Raw genomic sequence first — 20,842 nt, forward strand, 5'->3', positions numbered from 1 at the left:
TTTTAATCTATATGCTAACTGGAAGTTCTAGGGAAAACCTGGTCTTTACTCAAAACTGGTATTCAGAAAACACAAAGATGATACTCTAGTTTCCACTGGGGAGAGAAGTTTCTGAAGGACCCGTTGAAATGGCAAGGAAAGGATGTTTGCAATGTGTAATTTAAAAAAAAAATTAATATTTGTTTAATATTAATAAAAATATTACTGTTAGTATATTCTTCCTCTGCTTCTGTTGTCATCTTGTCTTGATCCTGACCAAAGCATGTGTCAAAAGGTTTTGGTGGCCTGCAGCATTCAGATCAATGTCATTTCATTCTAATAAAGACTGGTTTCATATGTCCCAACTGTTTTGAGGATGGTTGACTGTAAGAGAACATTTTGGTAACTTCAGAGGCTTGTGAAGCACTTGGTGTCCTGGCTGCTCACCAGAATAGGTTTCACATGATTCATCCAGCTGCATTTGGCCTGTTTTGAAAAACAGCAAATTTTTAGGTGTCTAGAAGCTTCTTGGAACTGAGGGCTTTCTCCAGTTCCTATTTCCAGGGCTTTTTTGTGATTTCAGCCTATTTCTGCAGCCCAGGGAAGCCACATTGTACTGAGCCAGTAGAAAGCTAATTTTCATTTGGTAAAGAGACAGTGTTTGCATCTGGATTAACTTTAGACTAGCATTCAGGTATGCTTGCTGTTGCAATGAAATCTCATTTTCATTATTATTGCAAGGCTTTGGCTTAAGCTATTCATCCTGGTGGAAATGTTGCAAGACCTTGGGCTGAACTCTGGTCATAATGATCAGTCAGTTCTCTTTGGCTGCATGTTATCTAAAATTGGAAAAACAGGCCTCTTCTAGTCTTAACCCAACCCAAACTGTTTTTTTTTCTGGTATTATCTTCACACACCAAAATAGGATTTAACTTTCATGTTCCAAAATGCCTCTGTTCACCTCAGCTTTGATGTGCTTGGCTAGGTTTGAGGAGGAAAGGCTTTTCAGAGAAGGCTTGTGGTAGAAACAACTGTTTTCCTGCTTGGACTGGTGAAAATCCTGTTTAACAATTCTCTTTTCCCTGTAGTGTAGAGAGGAGGACTGAAGTGTTTGGAGGTTATGGTAACTGGTATGGCTGGGAATCTCATTTATTAGGGATTGAAATTCCATTTCTGACCACAAGAAAACATTTGTTTAGACTCTCTTGTGAGGCAAAATGAAGCACATGGAAGGTGTGTGGACACTGTATGTCACTGCTCAGGGGTGGTTGTTTCAAGAGAGAGGAATTGGTATGAATTGTCAAGGGCAGGGTAATACATGGGACCTTTGGATCTTCTTCTGTTTAGTGTCTGAGATATTTGAAGATGAAACTGATACACCCATTTTTCCTTTCCTAAAGGTTCTGCCAATTCTTGAAATTCTGTATCACGTTGAAGAAAGGAATTCACACCACGTTTACATGGCCCTGATCATTTTGCTGATCCTCACAGAGGATGATGGCTTCAACCGATCCATTCATGAAGTGGTGAGTTGCTGTGTTGGTAAATAATCCTTTGGCTCTAAAGATAATCTAAATATTTACTTCTGAGAAGATACATCGGCAAATCTGTTCCCTCGGCAGAGGCTGTATGAGCTCATCCAAATTTGATGGCATATACATCTTTCTTTTGTAAGAAGAAGGAGCTTGAAGACTGTTTTCAAAACTTTTCCCCAATGAAATGAACGAACACACTCCCTCTTGTAGAAAAACTGCTACAAGTATCTCTTTCTGTCGTTTTTGGTGTTCCCTGTTACAAATTACCTAGTAATAACTGGGCAGGCTGCCTCAAAGGTGCTGAATGTTTGCCATGGAAGTGGAGGGCCTTGAAAAGAGGAAAAAAAACCAGGAAACCTTTTTTATTTCCCTTGAAAATCTTTGCTTAACTAGTGTGATGCAGCTTTTAGCCGGAGTTGTATTTTCCATACTAAATCTTACTTCCTTACTTGGCACTTCTTTTTCTGTCTCTCTGTTAGATTAATTTCTATTTTATGTTGTCTATATAACAGGATCCAAATTTTTACTAGTTTTGATGGACCTTGACCATCTGTGCAGGAGAGTACCTTGGACAATTATGTCCTAGTTTCCAGCTTCTAAAACTATGATACTCCATGAGATATTTGCACTGATTTAATTTTTCGACTGGGACACAGAAATTCTCTTTTGGGGAAATTATTATCATTGTGAAGTTATTGAAATGCAAAATGCTGAAAGCAAGTTTCAAGGTTCCTAAACAGAACTGTCTCCCAAGTGAATTTCCAGACTTACAATATTTTTTCTCGGAAAATTCATATTATTTAGTATAGCTCTGTGTGTAGAAAGCAGGAAGAAATTATTTAAATGCAGTTTCCTGGGAATACCTGTTTGGAAGCAGCTTTTAGGATCACCTATACTAACCATGCAGATGACTGAAATATTTTCTTGAAGCTTTTTCCCACCTCAACTTTGTGTGCCTTGAACTTGTACATGTGCACCAGAGGTGTACATGTGTGATGTGTATTTTTAGGTTCCATGTCACTGAGTCATTTATCCTCTCTCATAAATTTGGCTCGTTGAAAGTTGGAATTCAGCAGGCAAGGTGTCATTCCTGCCTCAGTCTCTTCCTCTATCACTCTTCGTTCATTTTAGAGGCTTTACACAATAAATAAATTCAATAAGTCTTCCAATAAATTCCTTACTGGATGAGTAAAAGTGGAAGATTTCCCTAAAACTCCTTAATGAAGATCCAGCTGTGGAATGAAAACATAAATCAAGTTTTCTTGTCCGGTTTATCCTGCCTTTCAGCTAACCCTGCCAATAGAGTTGTAGTGTTCATTTGCAATGTGGATATTGGTTTACTACTTGTATCTTAATAAAAACACAAACCACACCTTGTTCCTTTTACCCTGCACTGGTATTTTTTTCAGTTGTGCCTTTGCTCCTGCCATTTTCTTCACAGTTCTTTTGATTTTACTTCAGATGTTCAGTAGCTGTTGCTTTTCCTCTGTGGTTGTGTTTTCCTGCTCTGTAGTGCCTGGTTCCATTTGTTAATAGTGCTGTGTGTCCAGAGTTTTGCTGGATTTGGTTCTTAGGTAGATAATGAGAGGTGGCCGTGAGGTGCTGCAGGCCTGTCTGTGTGAGCTTCTACACATTCCTACAGATCTGAGGAGGGAAATAAGTCTAAGGGAAAAAATGCTTCAAAGTCATACATATAAATGCATTCCCCTCACTCATATCTTTGAATTAATTAAATAGATGTTTTCAGGTATGAATGAACAAGTTACTGTTCAAAATCTCTAGCATTAAGTATGAAATTAATCTCATACTTGCTTAAGTATTGACTCCACATCTCCTAAAGCCTAAGAGGGTATTGTAGGTCTGCAAAATGATGGGAGTCAAAAAATCTGTGTATGCCTTTTTGTAAAATGTAAGCATCTAGCGTCAGGTTCATTAAACCTCATGCATGCAAGTACAAACCAAATTTTAGCAGCCACAGGCACCCCAAGATAGAGGAAATTTTTTTATTCCCTCTATCACCTGGGTAAAAGATGAAGAAAAAATGTGCTGTGTTTTAGATCAACCTGGTTTTCTCTTTGCTGTGTATCCTGTACTGTTTTTATAAGAGCCATGACTGTACAGTTCATTTATAGGCTATTTTCCTTTGTGGAATTTAACCCACATTTATTTATTGATTTTTAGGATTAATTTTAGTGTGCAAAGTTTTATAAATCTGGTGATTATACTAACTGGTAAGGAGCTCAGGAAACCACAGAAACTCTTTTTGACTGCTGTAGGATGCTGAAGCATTTTTTTATTTAAAATGAATGTGGTCTAAACTGCCTGAAAATATGATCAAAATCATAGGTCCTGTCACTGCAATTGTTTTAATACAGTTGGGTCACTGTACCCACACAGAACTCATTTTCTTTCACTAATAATAATTATAATAGCAGAGTAAACAAGTAAATGTTAGAATTCCCCAGAGGGACAAGTATTGGTGATATTTTGTCTCTGATTTATGAAATTCTGAATAAAATTACATCAGACATCAAAATAACATCATACAGTATTTTATGTAGGAGTAACCTTATTGTGCTACTGTATCACTTTATGCTATAGTAAATGGTGATACACTGTAAATCACGATTTAACTGTGTTTATTTTTAGTGTGTTAGGAAATATCTCATGAGCAAAGTTGTGGGAAACTGAGAATCTCACTGCTTGGTATCTGTAGAACTGAGCCCCTGCTCTTTGCAGCTTTGCAGTTTGTGCTCCCTAAATTGGAATTATCCAAGGGCCTGATATCAGAAGAATAATAAATCAAAACATTTTAATTTCTTTAAAATTATTCTTGCAAGACCACCCCGGGGACTAAGCTTTTTCTTTTTTTTACCTTTTTAATGTTAACTGCAAACCAATGAGATTGGTCAGTAGGGGCACTGGTTCCAGGTAAATGATTTTGAAATTTAAGGTATTCTCATGCTTCATGCCTCTGAAACCCAGAATGGATGGTGGTGGTTGCTGTTGTTGTTTTTGAAATGGCCATTTCACTGCCTACCAGCTCAGGCTGCTTTCCCCTGTGTAGAGGAAAGGTAACAGGTTCTGGTATGTAACTTTATAACAGGGAATTTATAGATTTGTTTAAGAGTAGTGTAGTATTCCAAGAAATAGTTATCTCAGTAACTGTCTTTTTTCCCAGGTTGGTGAAAACACTCTGGTGTTTTCAGAGTTTCAGGGAAGGTTTCACTGCAGGTTTCTGGAGCGAGACTGGAGCATTAACATGTCTTTGTCCATGCTTTCAGTTGTCAGCATGTTATTTAATGAGCCCTGGTAACTTCATGTATTGCATTACGAATCTGAAATTTGGCAGGTGGCCTTTGTGCCAGGGCTCTGCTGCTGATAATATGACTAAATGTGATCCTTGGGCACGGGGAGCAGTCTGTTTCCATCTGCGCAGCAGAGACGTAGCTGGAGGTGGCCTGACGTCTGTGGAAACTGAATATTCTCATTTTGTTGTTTCCAGAGCCATCTGGGCTGTGTGCATCCTCCCGTGCCCAAGGATCACATTATCAGCTGAGATAGGCAGGGATGAGCTGCAGCTTGTGCAAGTGCAGCTCCCAGCTCCCGTGGGATAGGACTGTGCTCCCAGAGATGTTTCTGCTGCTGTTTGCCAGGGGTTGAAACAACCCAGAACCTTGGAAAAGCACTGCAAGGCCGTTGGGTCCAAGCATTTCCACAGCACTGCCAAGGCCATTAATGATCCAAGTCCCCAAGTGCCACATCCACATGTTGAAGAAAATGTGTAAGAATGGGGTCCCTGATGTGACAGCAGTTGGGAGAAATTTGAAACAAGCTGGGACTGGCTGTGCATGGAACATGGGATGGTGCAGTAGGGCAGAGGGACAAGAGTTAAACAAGAAGTAGGTAAGATTTTGGGATGCTGAGAAGAGAGATGAATAAAGAGGCAGGATAGGAACAGAGTGACAAAAGTTGAAGGTGAAGTCAGGCTTCTTTTGGGTGAGAGACTGTGATGGGCAGGGTAGGACAAAGGAGAGTCGCTTCACCTTGACAGAAGGCAGGATTAGATGGGATATTGGGAAGAAATTCTTCCCTGTGAAAGTGGTGAGGCCCTGGCACAGGGCGCCCAGAGCAGCTGTGGCTGCCCCTGGATCTCTGGAAGTGTCCAAGGCCAGATTGGAATGGGCTTGGAGCAACCTGGGATGGAAGGTGGGTTGAGCTGTTAAGTCCCTTCTAACACAAACCATTCCATGGTTCTGTGATGATAAGGTGTGGGTGGGGGGATGGAAGCAGGGAAAAGGAAGAGCTGAGAAGGAATGGGGTCTGGGAGGGCAAGGAGGTGGAAATAAGCTACAAGGAGGGAAAACAGGAAGGGTGATGGCTTCTATATACAACAGAGATTCCCCGGTGAATGAGAAGGATGTGTCCATAGATGTTGGAGGGCTCAAGGTACTACTTGAGACTACTTAACTTGTCCCATTCCCATTCCTGTTGTCCCACTGGGACACCCTGTGGGAGAGAGCACATGATGGAATCTGCTTTCAGTTCCAGCGTAGAGTGAATCATGAACTCCCACTTTGGGTGGTGAAGTGCAGGGATGTGCCCCACAAAATAGGACCAAAGAGGGTGCGAGGAAACATGGGGATTGTTTTATTTGTGGGAGGAGGTTGCTTTGCTATTTCACTCATAAATCAGTGACTACAAAAAGTAATGTACTAGAAATTTAATCAGTTAAGTTGATGGTTATTTGGCCAGGATAAGTGTATTTTGTCTAAGAGAAAAAAAAACAAAAACCAACAAACCAAACCCAAACTCATGGGTATCATTTCAGAGCAAATTGAGGGAAATTATTTCTTCAATAATCATCAGGAAATACATCCCTTTATGTATTATTGTTTTCAATTTACATTGTGTGTCATGTCAAAATAAGTAGTATTTTATACTACTCATTTCCATAGCTGTATTTTGTCTTTTAAAAAGTCTGTTACATTTTCAATAAGCATTTAAAAGTCAGGAAATTAAATGTGCAACCACAGCTTATCCCTACTATATTTATGTATTACTGAGAGTAACCATTATTTAATGATCATATACTGTATTCTTATATAACATGTATAACAATATGTTTTTCTTCTGGAAAGTTCCAGTGCTGAGCTTCAGATAGTTGAGCTTGAGATATTTGTCAGAGTGGTTAATTTATTTCTTTATATAAAATCTTCTCTTGAGAACAGGTATATTCACATAGTCATAAATAAGCTGTTATTAAGAAATTACAATTAAGGCAACCAGGATGAATGTCTACACTTATGTTAGCATTTTGCATTTGTGAAGTAACCCATGAACTTACTATATCTTACCATATGTTTATGCTTAGCAGCCTTGGGATAATTAAGTTCTCCACTAGCAGAGTATCTTCTTGCAGTGAAGTTCATACGTGTGATTCATTAATTACTTACGCTAACAGCTTTTGAAATTTTCAGTTGCCTTTTTTTGTGAAAATATGTGTGGATTTTGCTTTGTCTTTCAGGCATTTCCTGTTAATCATCTATGTTGTTCATCCTGACTAGTTCTCCTTGTTTACTGAAACTCCTTGGATTACTTGTTTTCATTTATACCATCATCACTTTGTCTTAAAATAGTATTAGTGACTTGTTATAACCAGAAATTATATTGGTTTCCACAGCCACTCATCGCCTGCTATTTGTGGAAACCATTCTTGTAGTGATTTCATGTTTCCTATTCGTTCCACAGCCTTGACCATTCTCCCCTTAAATACCTCTCAAGTCTTTCCATTTTCCCCATATTGTGATTTTTTGATCCTTTTAGCATAAGGTGTCTACTACACCTCTGCCTGTACCTGGGGATGTTTTGTCACCCTTGCCATAAAATAGTGTTTTCCCCACTTATAGGTTACAGTCACGGGCTTCATTTTAGCTCCCTTGTGGGAAATAAGAAGGTGCTGACAAAGACCTAGCATGTAATATTGGAGATGCTTTAAAAAAAATATTTTTAAATTTATTTCAGGGATCTGAATTTTTATTTAGTCTCTTCATATATTACAAAAATTATTTTTATATGTCAAACTTTAAGCTTGAATAATACAATAAACATTAATCATAATAATGATGCTATTTCAAATGTTTCTTGTACTGTTGAAAGAGCTTCCAGAGGTACAGACTCACAGAATGGTTTGGGTTGGAAGAGACCTTAAAGTTCATCTCGGGGTTCCACCCTCTGCCATGGGCAGGGACACCTTCAACTGTCCCAGGCTGCTCCAAGCCCATCCAGCCTGGCCTTGGACACTTCCAGGGATCCAGGGACAGCCACAGCTGCTCTGGGCACCCTGTGCCAGGGCCTGCCCACCCTCCCAGCCAGCAATTCCCAATTCCCAATATCCCATCTGTCCCTGCCCTCTGGCAGTGGGAGCCATTCCCTGTGTGCTGTCCCTGCCGGCCTTGTCCCCAGTCCCTCTGCAGCTCTCCTGCAGTCTCTCTCTTCTCTCTCTCTGAAGTTACACAGGGCGATAGCTTTGTGTGCAGTAGTCCTTGTTAAACATATTTATGTTTTGACCAAGAATAACCCTGAATTTATAGAGGATCTTTTCCATGTTTTTAGGACAGTTCCTGTTGAGTAATTTTTACCAGTCCTTCAAGGCAGGGTGTTGGGTACATGTGTTTCCTCCATGTAGGTTGGCTGGCTACAAGGAAAGAGGGGATTGATTTTCTTTCTGGAAATGGTGATTAACTTCATCCACCCTGATAGTGGAGGGAAGTGAAGGACACAAAACGCTTCATCTAGTGGATGACTTTCTCTTAATATCAGAGGAAGAGACTTCATACTTTTCAGGAGAGAGGCTTCCTTGTGAAGCCAACACACGGTTAATCTGCCCCCGACCTTCAGTGTGTGTGCTCTTGCCCATCAGTCAGGGCTCCTGTGTGCCCCCTCTTGCCCAGCCAGTGATGAGGGAAAATGGCAAGGCTTTGGCAGAATTATTAAGGTGTCTTGGATGTAAATTGAGATTTTACAAAGTGTCAAGGATAAAGATGAGTATATAAGTGTGGTGGCACAGAGCATAGAAGTTAGCAAAGTGCCAAATGTAATCATCTTTCTACGCTTGCTATGATTCTATATGACTTAAAAGTTGAGGAGATCTACTAGGTAATAATGCTGCAGAGCAGCATTTTTCCTTTTGTTAATTTTATTTTAATTATGCTTTGGAGTTCAAAAATTAAGTAACATTTGAGACTGAAAACTAATTTTCATGTCTGAAGGAATGTGAGACTCCAGACAGCTTCTTATGTTCTTATTCAGACCTAGGTGCTGAAGAGCCTTTTTTATTTTATTTTTTATTTTTGCAGATACTGAAAAACATTACTTGGTATGCTGAGCGTGTCCTAACAGAGATCTCACTTGGGAGTCTCCTGATACTGGTTGTGATAAGAACCATCCAGTACAACATGACACGGACAAGGGTAAGAGTTGTGTTGAGCACTTGTGAGTTCCTAACCTCAGCAGTTTGAATTCAATTTCAAGCAGGGAGTGGGATTTTATTAATTTTAGTGCAACCAGTTGATGTCTAGTTTTGCAGGAAGGAAGAAAATAGATCAGCTGAGTTAACTAAGTGTTTGTGAGCTTGGAACACAATTTCTGTGTTGTCTTCCAGTTCATTGAGTATGGTTCTTTAAAGTCAGGCATCAAGTTCATCTTCAGATGAGAAGAAAGAGTTCCTTAGTTTCATGAGAAGAAGTGATTCTTTATGGGCTATTTACCTCTCAGGTGACTTAAAAGTGGGAATTTCAGGTCTATTTATTGTTAGTTTTTTAGGAAGTGTGACAGGGACTGGTCCAGAAGACCTCTTTGAGCTCTGGCAATGCAAAACTGCTTTAACTTCAGAGCCTTATAGCCAAGATTGATATTGTGCATTTTTCAATGCAAAATAGGTTTTTCACATTTTTGCAAACACAAAGTGTCACACACTTCTGAATATTTTCAACAATTAAAGGCACAGAATTTTTTACTTTGAACAGTAGCCAAATATTAAACATATTTTAAACTGCAGCAAATAAGGATGTTACTTTTATGATAAAAAGAATTAGAAGGAATGATAACAAATTTGGCATATATTCATAGTATTTAGAATCTGTTATATTATGTAAATGAATATTTTAGACTTGAATAGGGAAATTAATCCCTTTTGGATTGGATAAGTGGATAAGTTTCATTCTGTGAGAACCCTTGACTTTGAAAAGGCCATCAGATAAATGCTTATCTGGCCAAATGATTTCAGGGATGCTGAAATGAGGACCAGTGCTCTGAAGTAAGGTATGGTTGTAGTTGTGGGATATATGGAGTGGTATGAAAAAGTCAAAAGGGAGATGAGTTATGAAACAGGAAGTTTTAGGATAAGACTACAAAAGGGAGAGAGAGAAAGGTAGAGAGGAGGAAAATACCTTTGTGTATATGTTAACAGCTGTGGTGCAACTGTAAATGAACACTGAAAGACAAATACAAACATATCTATACATATATGTATACACTCTGAAATTTGTATGGAATCACTCTTTTATAAACTTTATATTTTAAGAAAACACGTTTGAACATCACCGAGTATATATGCTTCACGTTTCTGCCTGTGCTTTAAAAACAACATATATTACTCAGTCTTTTGAATTACTCCTGCCAGAGGTGTCAGTGCATATCCAATGAACAGTTTGATGTGTTGGTTTTTTTATTTCTCCTCTCCTTTCTTACAGGACAAATACCTTCATACAAATTGTCTGGCAGCCTTAGCAAATATGTCAGCACAGTTCCGCTCGCTTCATCAGTATGCTGCTCAGAGGATCATCAGGTAAATATAAAGACTCTGCTGGAAAATCATCTTTACTGAAACTCTGGAGTAGAGAAGTTCGAATTTTGTATGCCTTAGTAGTACAGAAACATTAATTTTATATGCCTCAGTAGATACCAATGAACTAAACAGCAGAAATGATAACTGAGTAAATAAGTAATCCCAGAATAAATCTTACTTGCTCTATATTTGAACCTGCTCTGAATGGACAGTAAAAATACTAGTTTCTCTGTCTGAGAAACTTCTGCCTTTTGATCATCTTGACAGAACAGCTCAATACCTGCCTTCAAAACAGAAGGTTTTGAGGGGTTTGTGTGAATTACAAACTCAGTCATGTATTCAGCTATTATAAAAATGCACTGAGTGGTCGTTCTCAAGTACTGTACAGCATGAATTCTCTGCTTATTTCTTCCTGCATATTTGGCAAAAGGTCTATTTTTAAAATCAGACATAATTAAATGATCATTTTGTGACAACACCCTGCAAATATGGGCAATAAAGCCTAAATCTATGCTTTCCAAATGATTAAGTTTATTATCCTGTATAGTAGCCAATACTCAGTATCTGCTCTGGTTCTAAAACAAGGCCAGAACTTTGAAGAAGCAGATATTGAAGTTGGTCCTTCCTATTGTGTTTCTGTGCTGCAGAGCACATTGTAAAGGCAGGTAACCCTGCGCCAGGCATCCTTCTCATCTTGGCAGCCAGCCCTACTCCACGCTCCAAGGGAAACTGGGAAGGTCCTTTTTAATGGGATCTGGAATAAATTGTTACAGGGCTTGTCAGGTACAGACTGCGTGCCAAAAATAATAATTGTGTACCTGAACACTTTGTCAAGGACTGGGTTAACATGACACACAGCTTGTTCTTAAGGATTTAATTCTCTCCAAGACACTTCTCCTTTGAAAATAGTTGGTGGCATAAGTAGGACAGGTTACCAATGAATGCATTGTGTTGGTGCCTTTCACCTGCCTTGTACTTGCCCTCTTTTCATACCCTTGGCAGAAGTAAAGAGGGTTCAGAGTTTGAAATGGAGCTATTTTCCCCTTACTTGCCACAGACATTGTCTCAAATATTTGCTGTGCTCATTTCTCAAATCATAGGCTAGATGTCTTGAGTTTTCCAAGCCTTTGAAATGTTCTGAAATCAGAGATCCTGGTGTGGTATGAGATACAATTCTGCAACTCAAAAACTTGGTCTGGTTCTTAATAATTTGCCACTTCGGAGCTTGTTCCTGGAATCCTGGGTTCTGATTTTGTTCTGTTTTATTCTTTGGCTGTTTCTGCAGCCCACAGTGAGATGTGTTCTTCTGGGTATATTAGGGGCAGGAAGCAGTTAACTTGCTAGTCTCAAGACCAAAGAACTTCTCTTCTACTCATTTCATGCAGCATTTTATCAAGATCCTCTAACATTTGGGAGCCTTATTCCTAATGTCTCTCAACGTGCATAGTTACAACGTAACTTTAACATTGCTGCTTGATTTTTGGCTGTGATATTCTTATTGGAGGCAGACAGACTTGTTCTGCTGCTTGATGCTGACGAGTGTAGAAAGATGGCAAAGGGGTGAATGGCAGAAAACGGGGACAGGAGATCCTGTCAGAGTGAAAGTTATCAAGTCCAGCTGTTGTAGTCCCCATCCTGGAGGTGTTTAAAAGGCATGAGGCATCTGGGGACATGATTCAATGGCAGCCTTGGGCAGTGCTGGGGGAATGGTTGGACTCAATGGTCTTCAAGAGCTTTTCCAACCTAAATGGTTCTGTAGGCCTACTGTATGATTCTATAAATCAGTCTGAGATCTCAGTGCATTTGGAGAATTGCAGATGTGTTAGTCTAGTAGCACAGCAGAGAGAGGGATGCTAGCTGTTCCAGCCATTGGGTGTTGGAAGGGTTGGAGCTGTACTGTTCTGCCAGGAAGTAATGTAAGGGCTGGTAGAGAAAATGATCATACTCATCCACTGAAGATGCAAAACAAAGGCAATAAGATCTGTATTATGTATACTATGTCATTCTTACATAGTACAAAGGCATTCCATGCTGTTCCTTTTAAGCTTCTGTCTTACTGAAGCCATGCACTCCATAATATATGTGGAAATTGAAATGAAGGAGGTGACTTTAGATTTGAAACAGAACCAGCAAAACAGGAGGAGTATTAGGGAAAGAGGATCTTATTCTGTACATCTGGACAATAGGCTAAAATGACCACCAAGACTGGAATTCAGTTTGTCGCTGTGATCATGATTGATTGTAAATCAAAAGACGGGACCTTAAAAATGTATTAAAATCTGTTCTAAAGTGTCCTGTGGGACTAGGACATTGGCAGGCTGGAAGGAAGAGCCAGTTCCAGGAGCAGCCTGTCTCCTGTTAGACTTTACTGCATATTCTTCTCAGAAACTTTACAGCCCTGGGTTCCTTGGCAGGTTTAATCACCATCAGGGAAGTATTTTAACCTGATTTCCTCTCAAAATACACTAGATTTGCTATGAAGTTTCAGTTACCAAGAAAAGCAGTACAAATACATGTGTTTCCTAAGGGGCTAGTATTGAGTCATATATGGTCCTTCCTTTTTCTACCTGAAGTAGTCTGTTATCCACAATTACTAAATTTCACCAGCAGTGATGGACCCAGCTTTGTCCATGATGCCAAAGTAGAATATATATATTTATGTTTCTATTCTGCTTCACCATCAGAGTATAAGCATCTTAATCAGAAAGTGTTTTCTGTGAAGGAAAAACAAAATAGTACTTTATATTACATTAAGTATTTCAGGTTTTTTTCAGTACTATAGGTTTCTAAATTAAGTAGCTCTGAAACACTTAAAATCTGCTTAGCAATACAACTGAATAGACAGTCATAATTTAAACCTCACCAGATGCTCTAATGACTCCTTCCTTAATGTGAGAATTAATTCCATTTCCATGCAGGCTTTTTCCTAATCCTATTCTGAGTAGAGACAGCCAATTGTTTTAAATTCTGAAGACTGTTTTCTGTGAAAGAATGAGCTGGGAATATTCAATGTAGTGCACTTAAGAGCTCAGTAAAATACAACTTCATAATGTTGGGTAATTTGTATCATGTTCCAGCAAAGCATGAAAATTGTCAGATTTGTGCAAATCTATCACAAGCAGCTGCTGGAAGTTAAAAATAGAAGTAATAGATGTTTCCTAGTAAGATCCAGGGTTCACTTAGTGTTGGATGTCCTTTGTTGTAGATTGCCCTGACTTTGAAATCCTTGCTTTCTCTGATCCCTGCATGGGCCATTCACTGAAGAGTTTGGCTCGATGATCCTTGTGGGTCCCTTCCAGCTCAGAATATTCTGAGATTCTCTCTGCACTGCTACCATGGGTTTGTGTTTAATTACTCAGAGCTTTTTTATCAGCAGATTTCTGAGGCTAGTACTGCACTGCACTGTGGAGTGCTGCTGGCTGTAGTATTTTAAAACTATGTTTAAATGTACCTGCTTAGTAGTGCAGGTATTCAGTTTGTCACTTAACACTGCAAATCAGTTGGCAGTAATTCCTTTAACCTATTTGGCAGCATCTTTCATTCATGATAACTTGGCTTTTCTGCAGCTTGCCCGACTGCTGTAGTATATGTAACACATGGAGGGTCTTCCTCAGATCAGCTGTGTTATCTCCCCTCCATGTCATTCTAATAAAATTAGTGACCAGAGGAGGGCTGATCACTTCAGGCAAATGCTTTTCCTGCAGCTTCATGTGTTGGAATGTTTGCTGTTTCCTAAGCAGGCATATGCCACTAGAGGTTGCCATGCACCTCACTAATTAGAAGTGGACTTTTAACATCAAATGACTTCATGGGGCTAGAAACACCATCCAGTTCTCCTTTTTTTCTGCATTATCACCACAGCTGCTCATGTGCAGGGCTGTGTGAGACACTAAGAATTCTATTGTTTGCACTTGTGTTGATTTCCTTGGTAGTCACAGAGGTTTCATTAAGATTCAGGGAATGACATGAGGAAAGAGGTTTGTGTAAATTCTCCTGATGCTGGTAGGAGTCAGATGGAATTAGAGAAGAATGTTGCTTTAAAGGGGTACAGAGCAGAGACCCGTGTAACTTGTGCATGCTGTGGGATGCAGTAGGTTGTATTTGAGTGTCATCACAGCCCTGCTGTACCTACTTGGAGAGCAAAGCTGGAGACCTATGTACCAGCTGTAAACATTGTTTTCCTCTTTTTTTAAATAAGTTGCGAGTGGTGTCCTTAAACATCAATGCTTGTAAAGTCTGACTGCATTGCTGTAGTTCCTCACATCTGAGAGGAGGATGAAGCCCTAAATTCCCTTTTTACTCTTCAGTTAAAAAAGTCTTCATCTTTTTGTAGGGTTGATTATGTTTCCTAAGCTGCTGTGAAAATTGCTGTCCTTGATGATATACACTGCTGTATTTGAGAAGTTTCAGCTCCCCAAGCAAACCATTTATTTGTTTTATGGTTTTCTGTGTTAGTAATTTAATTTCTTTGGTATGGTTTCCTCCTACAGAAGTCTGATGGGATTTTCTGAGCAAAAATGTTTATGACTGTTGTTTAGGAAAAAGAGTACAGGATGTTACTTTAAAAAGTGCTTTTAAAGCCTGTTTATGCTGAACTAAAAATTGTCTTTAAGTTGTAATGTGTGATTTTCTACATGAACAATCTATTGCTACTGCAACATCTTTCATACAATCCCAGAAGAGTTTCAGTGGGAATGGACCCTAAAGCCCTTCTTGTTCCACCTTCTATTCCATGGTCAGGGACGCCTTCCATTAGACTGTGTTGCTCAAAACTCTGTCCAATGTTTTCCTTAAAGTAACTGTGAATAAATTTTTTCCTTATGTCTAATAGAGCCCTGCCCTCTGGCAGTGGGAGCCATTCCCTGTGTGCTGTCCCTGCCTGCCTTGTCCCCAGTCCCTCTGCAGCTCTCCTGGAGCCCCTTGAGGCCCTGGCAGGGGCTCTGAGCTCTCCCTGGAGCTTCTCTTGTGCAGGGGAACAGCCCTGAGCACAGGGGCAGAGGGGCAGAACCCCCCTGCCCTGCTGCCCACGCTGGGGGATCAGCCCAGGGCAGGGGGGTTCAGGCTGGGGCAGTCCAGCTCTCACCCACAGCACCCCCAGCTCCTTCTCCCAGGGCTGCTCTTGATCCATTCTCTGCTCAGAAAAATTTGTGTGAATCACTGTGTTTCAACAAAAAAAAAATACTTAAAGAGCAGCAAGACCTGTGTGATCTGACCCATGTATTAGAGGCCACATTGAGCTGAAAAATCTGAAATTGTTATTGTGTGAGTGTGATGAAATTTAAATTTGCCAATTGCTTAATAATATAATTTAGCAGTGCCAATAATGAGATGCAATTGCTGGCTCAAAATTCTCTAGGCTGCTCACACAGGAAGATAAATAAATTTGTCTCCCACACAACTTCAGACTCTGTGAGCTTTCTGGTTTTCCTGCCTTTTTTTACTTTGATGTCCACAGTGCTTTTGGGAAACTCTTTAGCAGAGAGCTGCCTCTTCCATTGGAGAATAGCAATTGGATAGAACTAGTGATATGGAGTTCATAAAATCAAAGGTGCATCTTAAGGGGAAAAACTTGGACGCATAATCCAGGTTGCTGCATGAGTGCTTCAGACTTGTTTGCTTTCCAATTTAATTCTCATTTGGAAATGTGGGTATGGAACAGAAGTGTTTCTTCTCATTCAGGAGTTGTAACTTTTAAATTATAAGATTTGAGCTAAATTGGCATTTTAGCTTTCAACTGAGATGTCTAAATTGAGCAAATAGAATTAGGTGAATAGAGTATGCTGTAATTTTGTTAAGCTCATCATTCTGGCATCTTTCTTACAGCAGGGAAATGAATGGGGTTAAATTAGAGCAGTTTTTCAGATTAAAAACTTCCTAGAATTGTTCCAGATTTGGGAGTTGAAGTCCTTTGACACTAGGAAACCTTATTTTGAAAGGCTCTTTAATTTCAGGAATGTCAGCTTTCAGTACTCAAAAAGCAAGATAATGCTAGTAAGATGTTCAGCGATTGATTTATAACCTATATGTTTATTAACACATAACATGAAAACTGATTCCACCCTTCTCTATTCCTTCTCCATTGGTACTGTTGGAACATGGGGTTTGTGTTGCTTAGAGCTGCGCAGCTCTGGGGATGAAACACAGGTTTATATCACACCATGGACACCAGGAGCCTGGGCTTGGGTAGGCTGTAATGGTACTGCAGGAATGATCAGCAGGCAAGGGTTTTACAGTCTGGGTTCAAACCTTCACCTCTTAATTGGGCCATTAAATTAAATCTCAGTTTACTGATCTCTTAATCATACCAGAGAAGTGTTCACAATGGCAGGCCTGGAGAAAAGAGACTGCTCCTGCTCCCACGGCAGCAGACATTGAGAGACTTCACAGGTTAAAGTATAACATAATAAACGATGAAGCTGCTTGGAATTAGCGCCCTGTGGCCAGTGCTTTTAAATACTGAACCCTCTAAGCATCAGCTTTGTACTGCTCAATAGTGAACCCTCTAAGCATCAGCTTTCCCATTCCTTTTTTAACCAAAAGAAAAGAAGAAAAGAAGAAATTGAGGGTAATGAACAGTTTCACTAAAGCAGTGAAATCTGCCTCTGCAAATAACGTGAGGGGGATAGTCAAAAATCCCTGGTTTCTGATAGTGACCTCAGGTACCTCCAGTCTGAGCAGTTCAAGAGTAAAAGATAATTTTTGTCCTCTTTCGAATCACATATGTGTTGTTCTAGAAAGAAATTATTTCAATGATAATTAAATATAAAGTATGACTATTTTCTAAATTTTCTAAATGTGATTTTTAACCTCAGTCATATGTTAGTTTCACTGTCAGTGCAGGAAACCCCATAGCCCTACTCTTCAATTCCATGCTTTGGGGGAACCTGTTGATAGAAACAGAAGCTTTTAGTCATTCCTGTCCCTGATTATTTCCATGCAGTCATGTCACTGAGGTGAACAGGCAGAGAGAATTTCTGTGGATATGGCTTCAGGTTATTTATCTGCAACTTAACCAGCTTGTTTAATTTTCTGTGTTTGCTTTAAAGCAGTAGCTGATTACCCGTTCATCCCAACAAACCTATGTTGCCATACAGTACTTGGACTGGTGAATTTGTTACTTTGAAAAATCTGTATTGATTTTTCTCTCCATCCTTCACTTGGGTGGTATTTACCATGTGCTGTAAGATATAAGTTCTGGTAATGAATTCTCTTCAGAATGGAAGGCTGCTGAACTGACTAGTTGACTTTCCTCAAAAATAAGAATTAAAATCCTCAAAGACAATTTAGTGCTTCTTGACTTTGAAATAGTTTGTAACATTTTTGTTCAGAAAAGAAAGCATTTATTTTCTAGCCTGGATATAAAATGGCTTCCCACAGCCAGAGGACAGGGTTACATGGAATATTGGGAAGAAATTCCTGGCTGTGAGAGTGGGGAGGCCCTGGCACAGGGTGCCCAGAGAAGCTGTGGTTCCTGTGGGTCTCTGGAAGGGTTCCAAGGCCAGGCTGAATAAGGCTTTAAGCAACCTGGGATAGTGGAAGGTGTCCCTGCCTATGGCAGGGGGATGGAATGAGATGATCCTAAAAATCCCTTACAACACAAGCCATTCTGTGATTCTATGATAAAATCATACTCTGTTTATGAGAAACTGCTTTATAATGAGATTTTTTTTTACCCCTATGTAGTGCAGCAAAAGTGGTAATCCTATTTTTATTAAGCATTCCAAGTAGAATGAAAACTAATGTCTTCTCAGAAAAAGGGCTTTCATGATATTCTCATGCTCAGGCCGTGTTTGAAAGAGGACACTGTGGAAATGGAAGATCAGGCAACTTCAAGCCCCTGAGCCTGAGCTTTGCTTTTCACCTGTGGGCTGCCAGTAGCCAAGGTTGTGTGTGCAGTAGGACCCCTGGAGACAAGGTTTGAGTCACCTGGTGAAACCTGGGGCAGCTTTGCCTTCTCTTCCTTGAGCTGTCCACAGGCACAGGCTGTCTACGCTGTGTGCAGTGGTTTTTATACCCCACATTCTCTGCTCTGTCACTGTTACTTCTCAAACCCACAGAGGGTCTTGAATCCCTGGGGTGCCTTTTATTGAGAGACAGAAGCGATTTATAAAGATCTCAATACCGTTAAATAAAAGAAACATATGCTGGCCTTATTAGTAGCTTGTTGACCTAGATTAACTGTGGGGAAGCTTATAAGCTGATCAGCCATTCCAAAATTGGGAGGTGTCATTGCAATTAGTGGGAAAGGCTGTGACAAAAGGGAAGGCAACAATCGTTCTGACAAGGGAAAAGAGAATATTAGTAGCAAATGGACTCTTGCTGGCATGACTTAGGGATGCAAATAGAATGAAGTTATTTTTTTAAGAGGAAAGAAGCATCCTTTGTTACTAAGAGTGAGTGTATGTCTGGTCAAATGTACTAAAATGCTGCTTTAGCTATGTCAACAGCAAGAGCAGTACCCATGTGTGCTCGCCTGTTTTTGCCTGTGTGTAACATATGGAGGTGAGGTTTTAGGCTGATATCAGCTGTTTCCAACATGGAAATATCATTGAACTTGGTTTAAGCCTGGTTGAACCTGCTGGGGATTCTGAGTGGGCATCTGATGGGACAATAATACCCTCGTCCCCCATCTGGCATGAGCAGTTGAGTGCCCCACATGCCATTGGAAGTGTTTGCAACCCAGACCTCCGGCTCACAGGTCATAGAAGCTCCCCACATGGGCAGATTGAATCAGTGTGAGCCTTGGAGGGATACTGGGGGAGCAGTTGCTTCTCCCTGTGTCAGGGTTTTCTCACATGGAGCAGAGCAGTTAACTATCTTGTCTTCTGACAGTTAATGGCCACAGGACTCCTTAAAAATAACAGTTTGATTGCTGATTTGGCTTAAAAAGGTATTTAGTATCAAAATATGCACCACTCTGAAATCTCAACTTTGTACAAGGTAGTTTGCTTTTCCATGGACCACTTTTTGTGTCTCTGCTGACAGAGTAGGCAGCAACCAGCAGGATAATTCTGTCATTTTTAGGGGGCAAGGCACTACTACAACTCATTTGTCTTCCACCATCCAGAAAATTGTGTGGTATTTCAGTCTTACAAACTGCAAGTCGCTGCCTGGCAGGATGTGCAATTCAAATCAGCATAGAACTGAGGTGTGTTGAAGCCTTGATCCCCTATTCAGGGCATCCAGAGCATCACACTTATCACACAGAGCTGGAGTTAGGAAGGAGAAGGCCCCACTGTGACATCTTTAATTATTATGAATGGCCCTTTCATCATTACTGTGCCACATAAGCTCTTTGGAAACAGTATAGGTAAAGTGTTCAAACTGGGGAATCAAACTTTTATTTTTTGGTGTAAGCTTGAAACTGTTGATCTTGTGAATCTCTTCTGTAAGCAAAGAAGAAATATCTGAGAAAATCTGTCAAGAAATAACTGTTTTTGCGGTAGACTTCCAGTGTTGTTTTACAGATGAATTTGCAAAATAGATGCTGAGGTTGTTCTGAGTTGTGTCACTTAAGTTTTCTGCGTGTTTAATGCTACAGGAAGCAAAAATGAGAAATCAAGTAGAATTATTCCAGTCCTGCTAATACAATTTTGATTTCTTTTAGGCGGAAAAGAAAATTAAGGCCACTGAAATATTTGCTGGGTTGTGTCCCACTGTATTATTTAAGAGTTGGATGTCTAATGTAGGGGTGATAGAACGGTTGAGGTAGAAGGGACCTTAGAAATATCTAGATATGATCTTTATAGCTTTTGTGTTATAAAGAGACTGTTTCATACCAGTAAGTTGTCATGAATAAGATTTTTCTGAGATTTAAAAACCAAGGGAATTCTGATAGTCTTTTATGAACTATTATTTGCCATTCTAGTGGAATCCTAGAAACTGCAGTCTTGTCTTCTCTGTTTTGAATGGAACATACTTATAGGACAGTGTTCCTTAACAGAAATAGAGGTGACTCAAGATAATGACTTGCTTGAGCCTGTAATTTACCCTCAGTTGCAGGGTATTTGGCTCATTAATGCTTTATTCTGGTATAACATGTACTCTTTCCTGTTTAGAAATTTTCCCTTTAGAAAAAACTGTGCACTGTGATCTGAAGACATGAATAATGAACTTTTAAGGATTTATCTGACAAACTAAAATTATTCTAAGCAAACATTAGTATGGAACAAAAATGTAGCCAAAAATATAGCATGCATCATATTTTTTTCCTTGTCAGGCTGCTGCATATTTCACATTTTAACTGATGGCATTATATATGTCTAGCATTTTTCCAGCTCTGCACTGCAGTGAACTAATGTCCCTCTCCACTTGTGTGAAGTTGGGATAGGTATGAGTAGCTACAGGCAGGGGAGCAGGGCTGTGTAATACCCAACTGACCTGTGTCAGTGCCCTCCAAATGCTTCCTTCCTTTCCACCACACACGGAAATTTTCAGTTCAGTGAGGATTTTCAAATAGGCTTTCTAATGGATTTTGGGG

General features: G+C 39.8%; 1 protein-coding gene across 6 annotated transcripts in view; it reads left to right on the forward strand.

Annotated features, from left to right (window-relative positions):
- DYM (dymeclin) overlaps window positions 1-20,842 on the forward strand; it is a 208,122-nt gene that overhangs the window by 85,060 nt on the left and 102,220 nt on the right. For all 6 annotated transcript variants that reach the window (XM_030258725.4, XM_002194292.7, XM_030258723.4 and 3 more), the window contains 3 exons: window positions 1,380-1,505; window positions 8,873-8,986; window positions 10,268-10,362. In XM_030258725.4, coding sequence (XP_030114585.1) covers window positions 1,380-1,505; window positions 8,873-8,986; window positions 10,268-10,362 — 335 coding nt within the window. The remainder of the gene's footprint in view (window positions 1-1,379; window positions 1,506-8,872; window positions 8,987-10,267; window positions 10,363-20,842) is intronic.

This window comes from Taeniopygia guttata, chromosome Z (assembly GCF_048771995.1).
Source record: "Taeniopygia guttata chromosome Z, bTaeGut7.mat, whole genome shotgun sequence".
Classification (NCBI taxonomy): Eukaryota; Metazoa; Chordata; class Aves; order Passeriformes; family Estrildidae; genus Taeniopygia; species Taeniopygia guttata.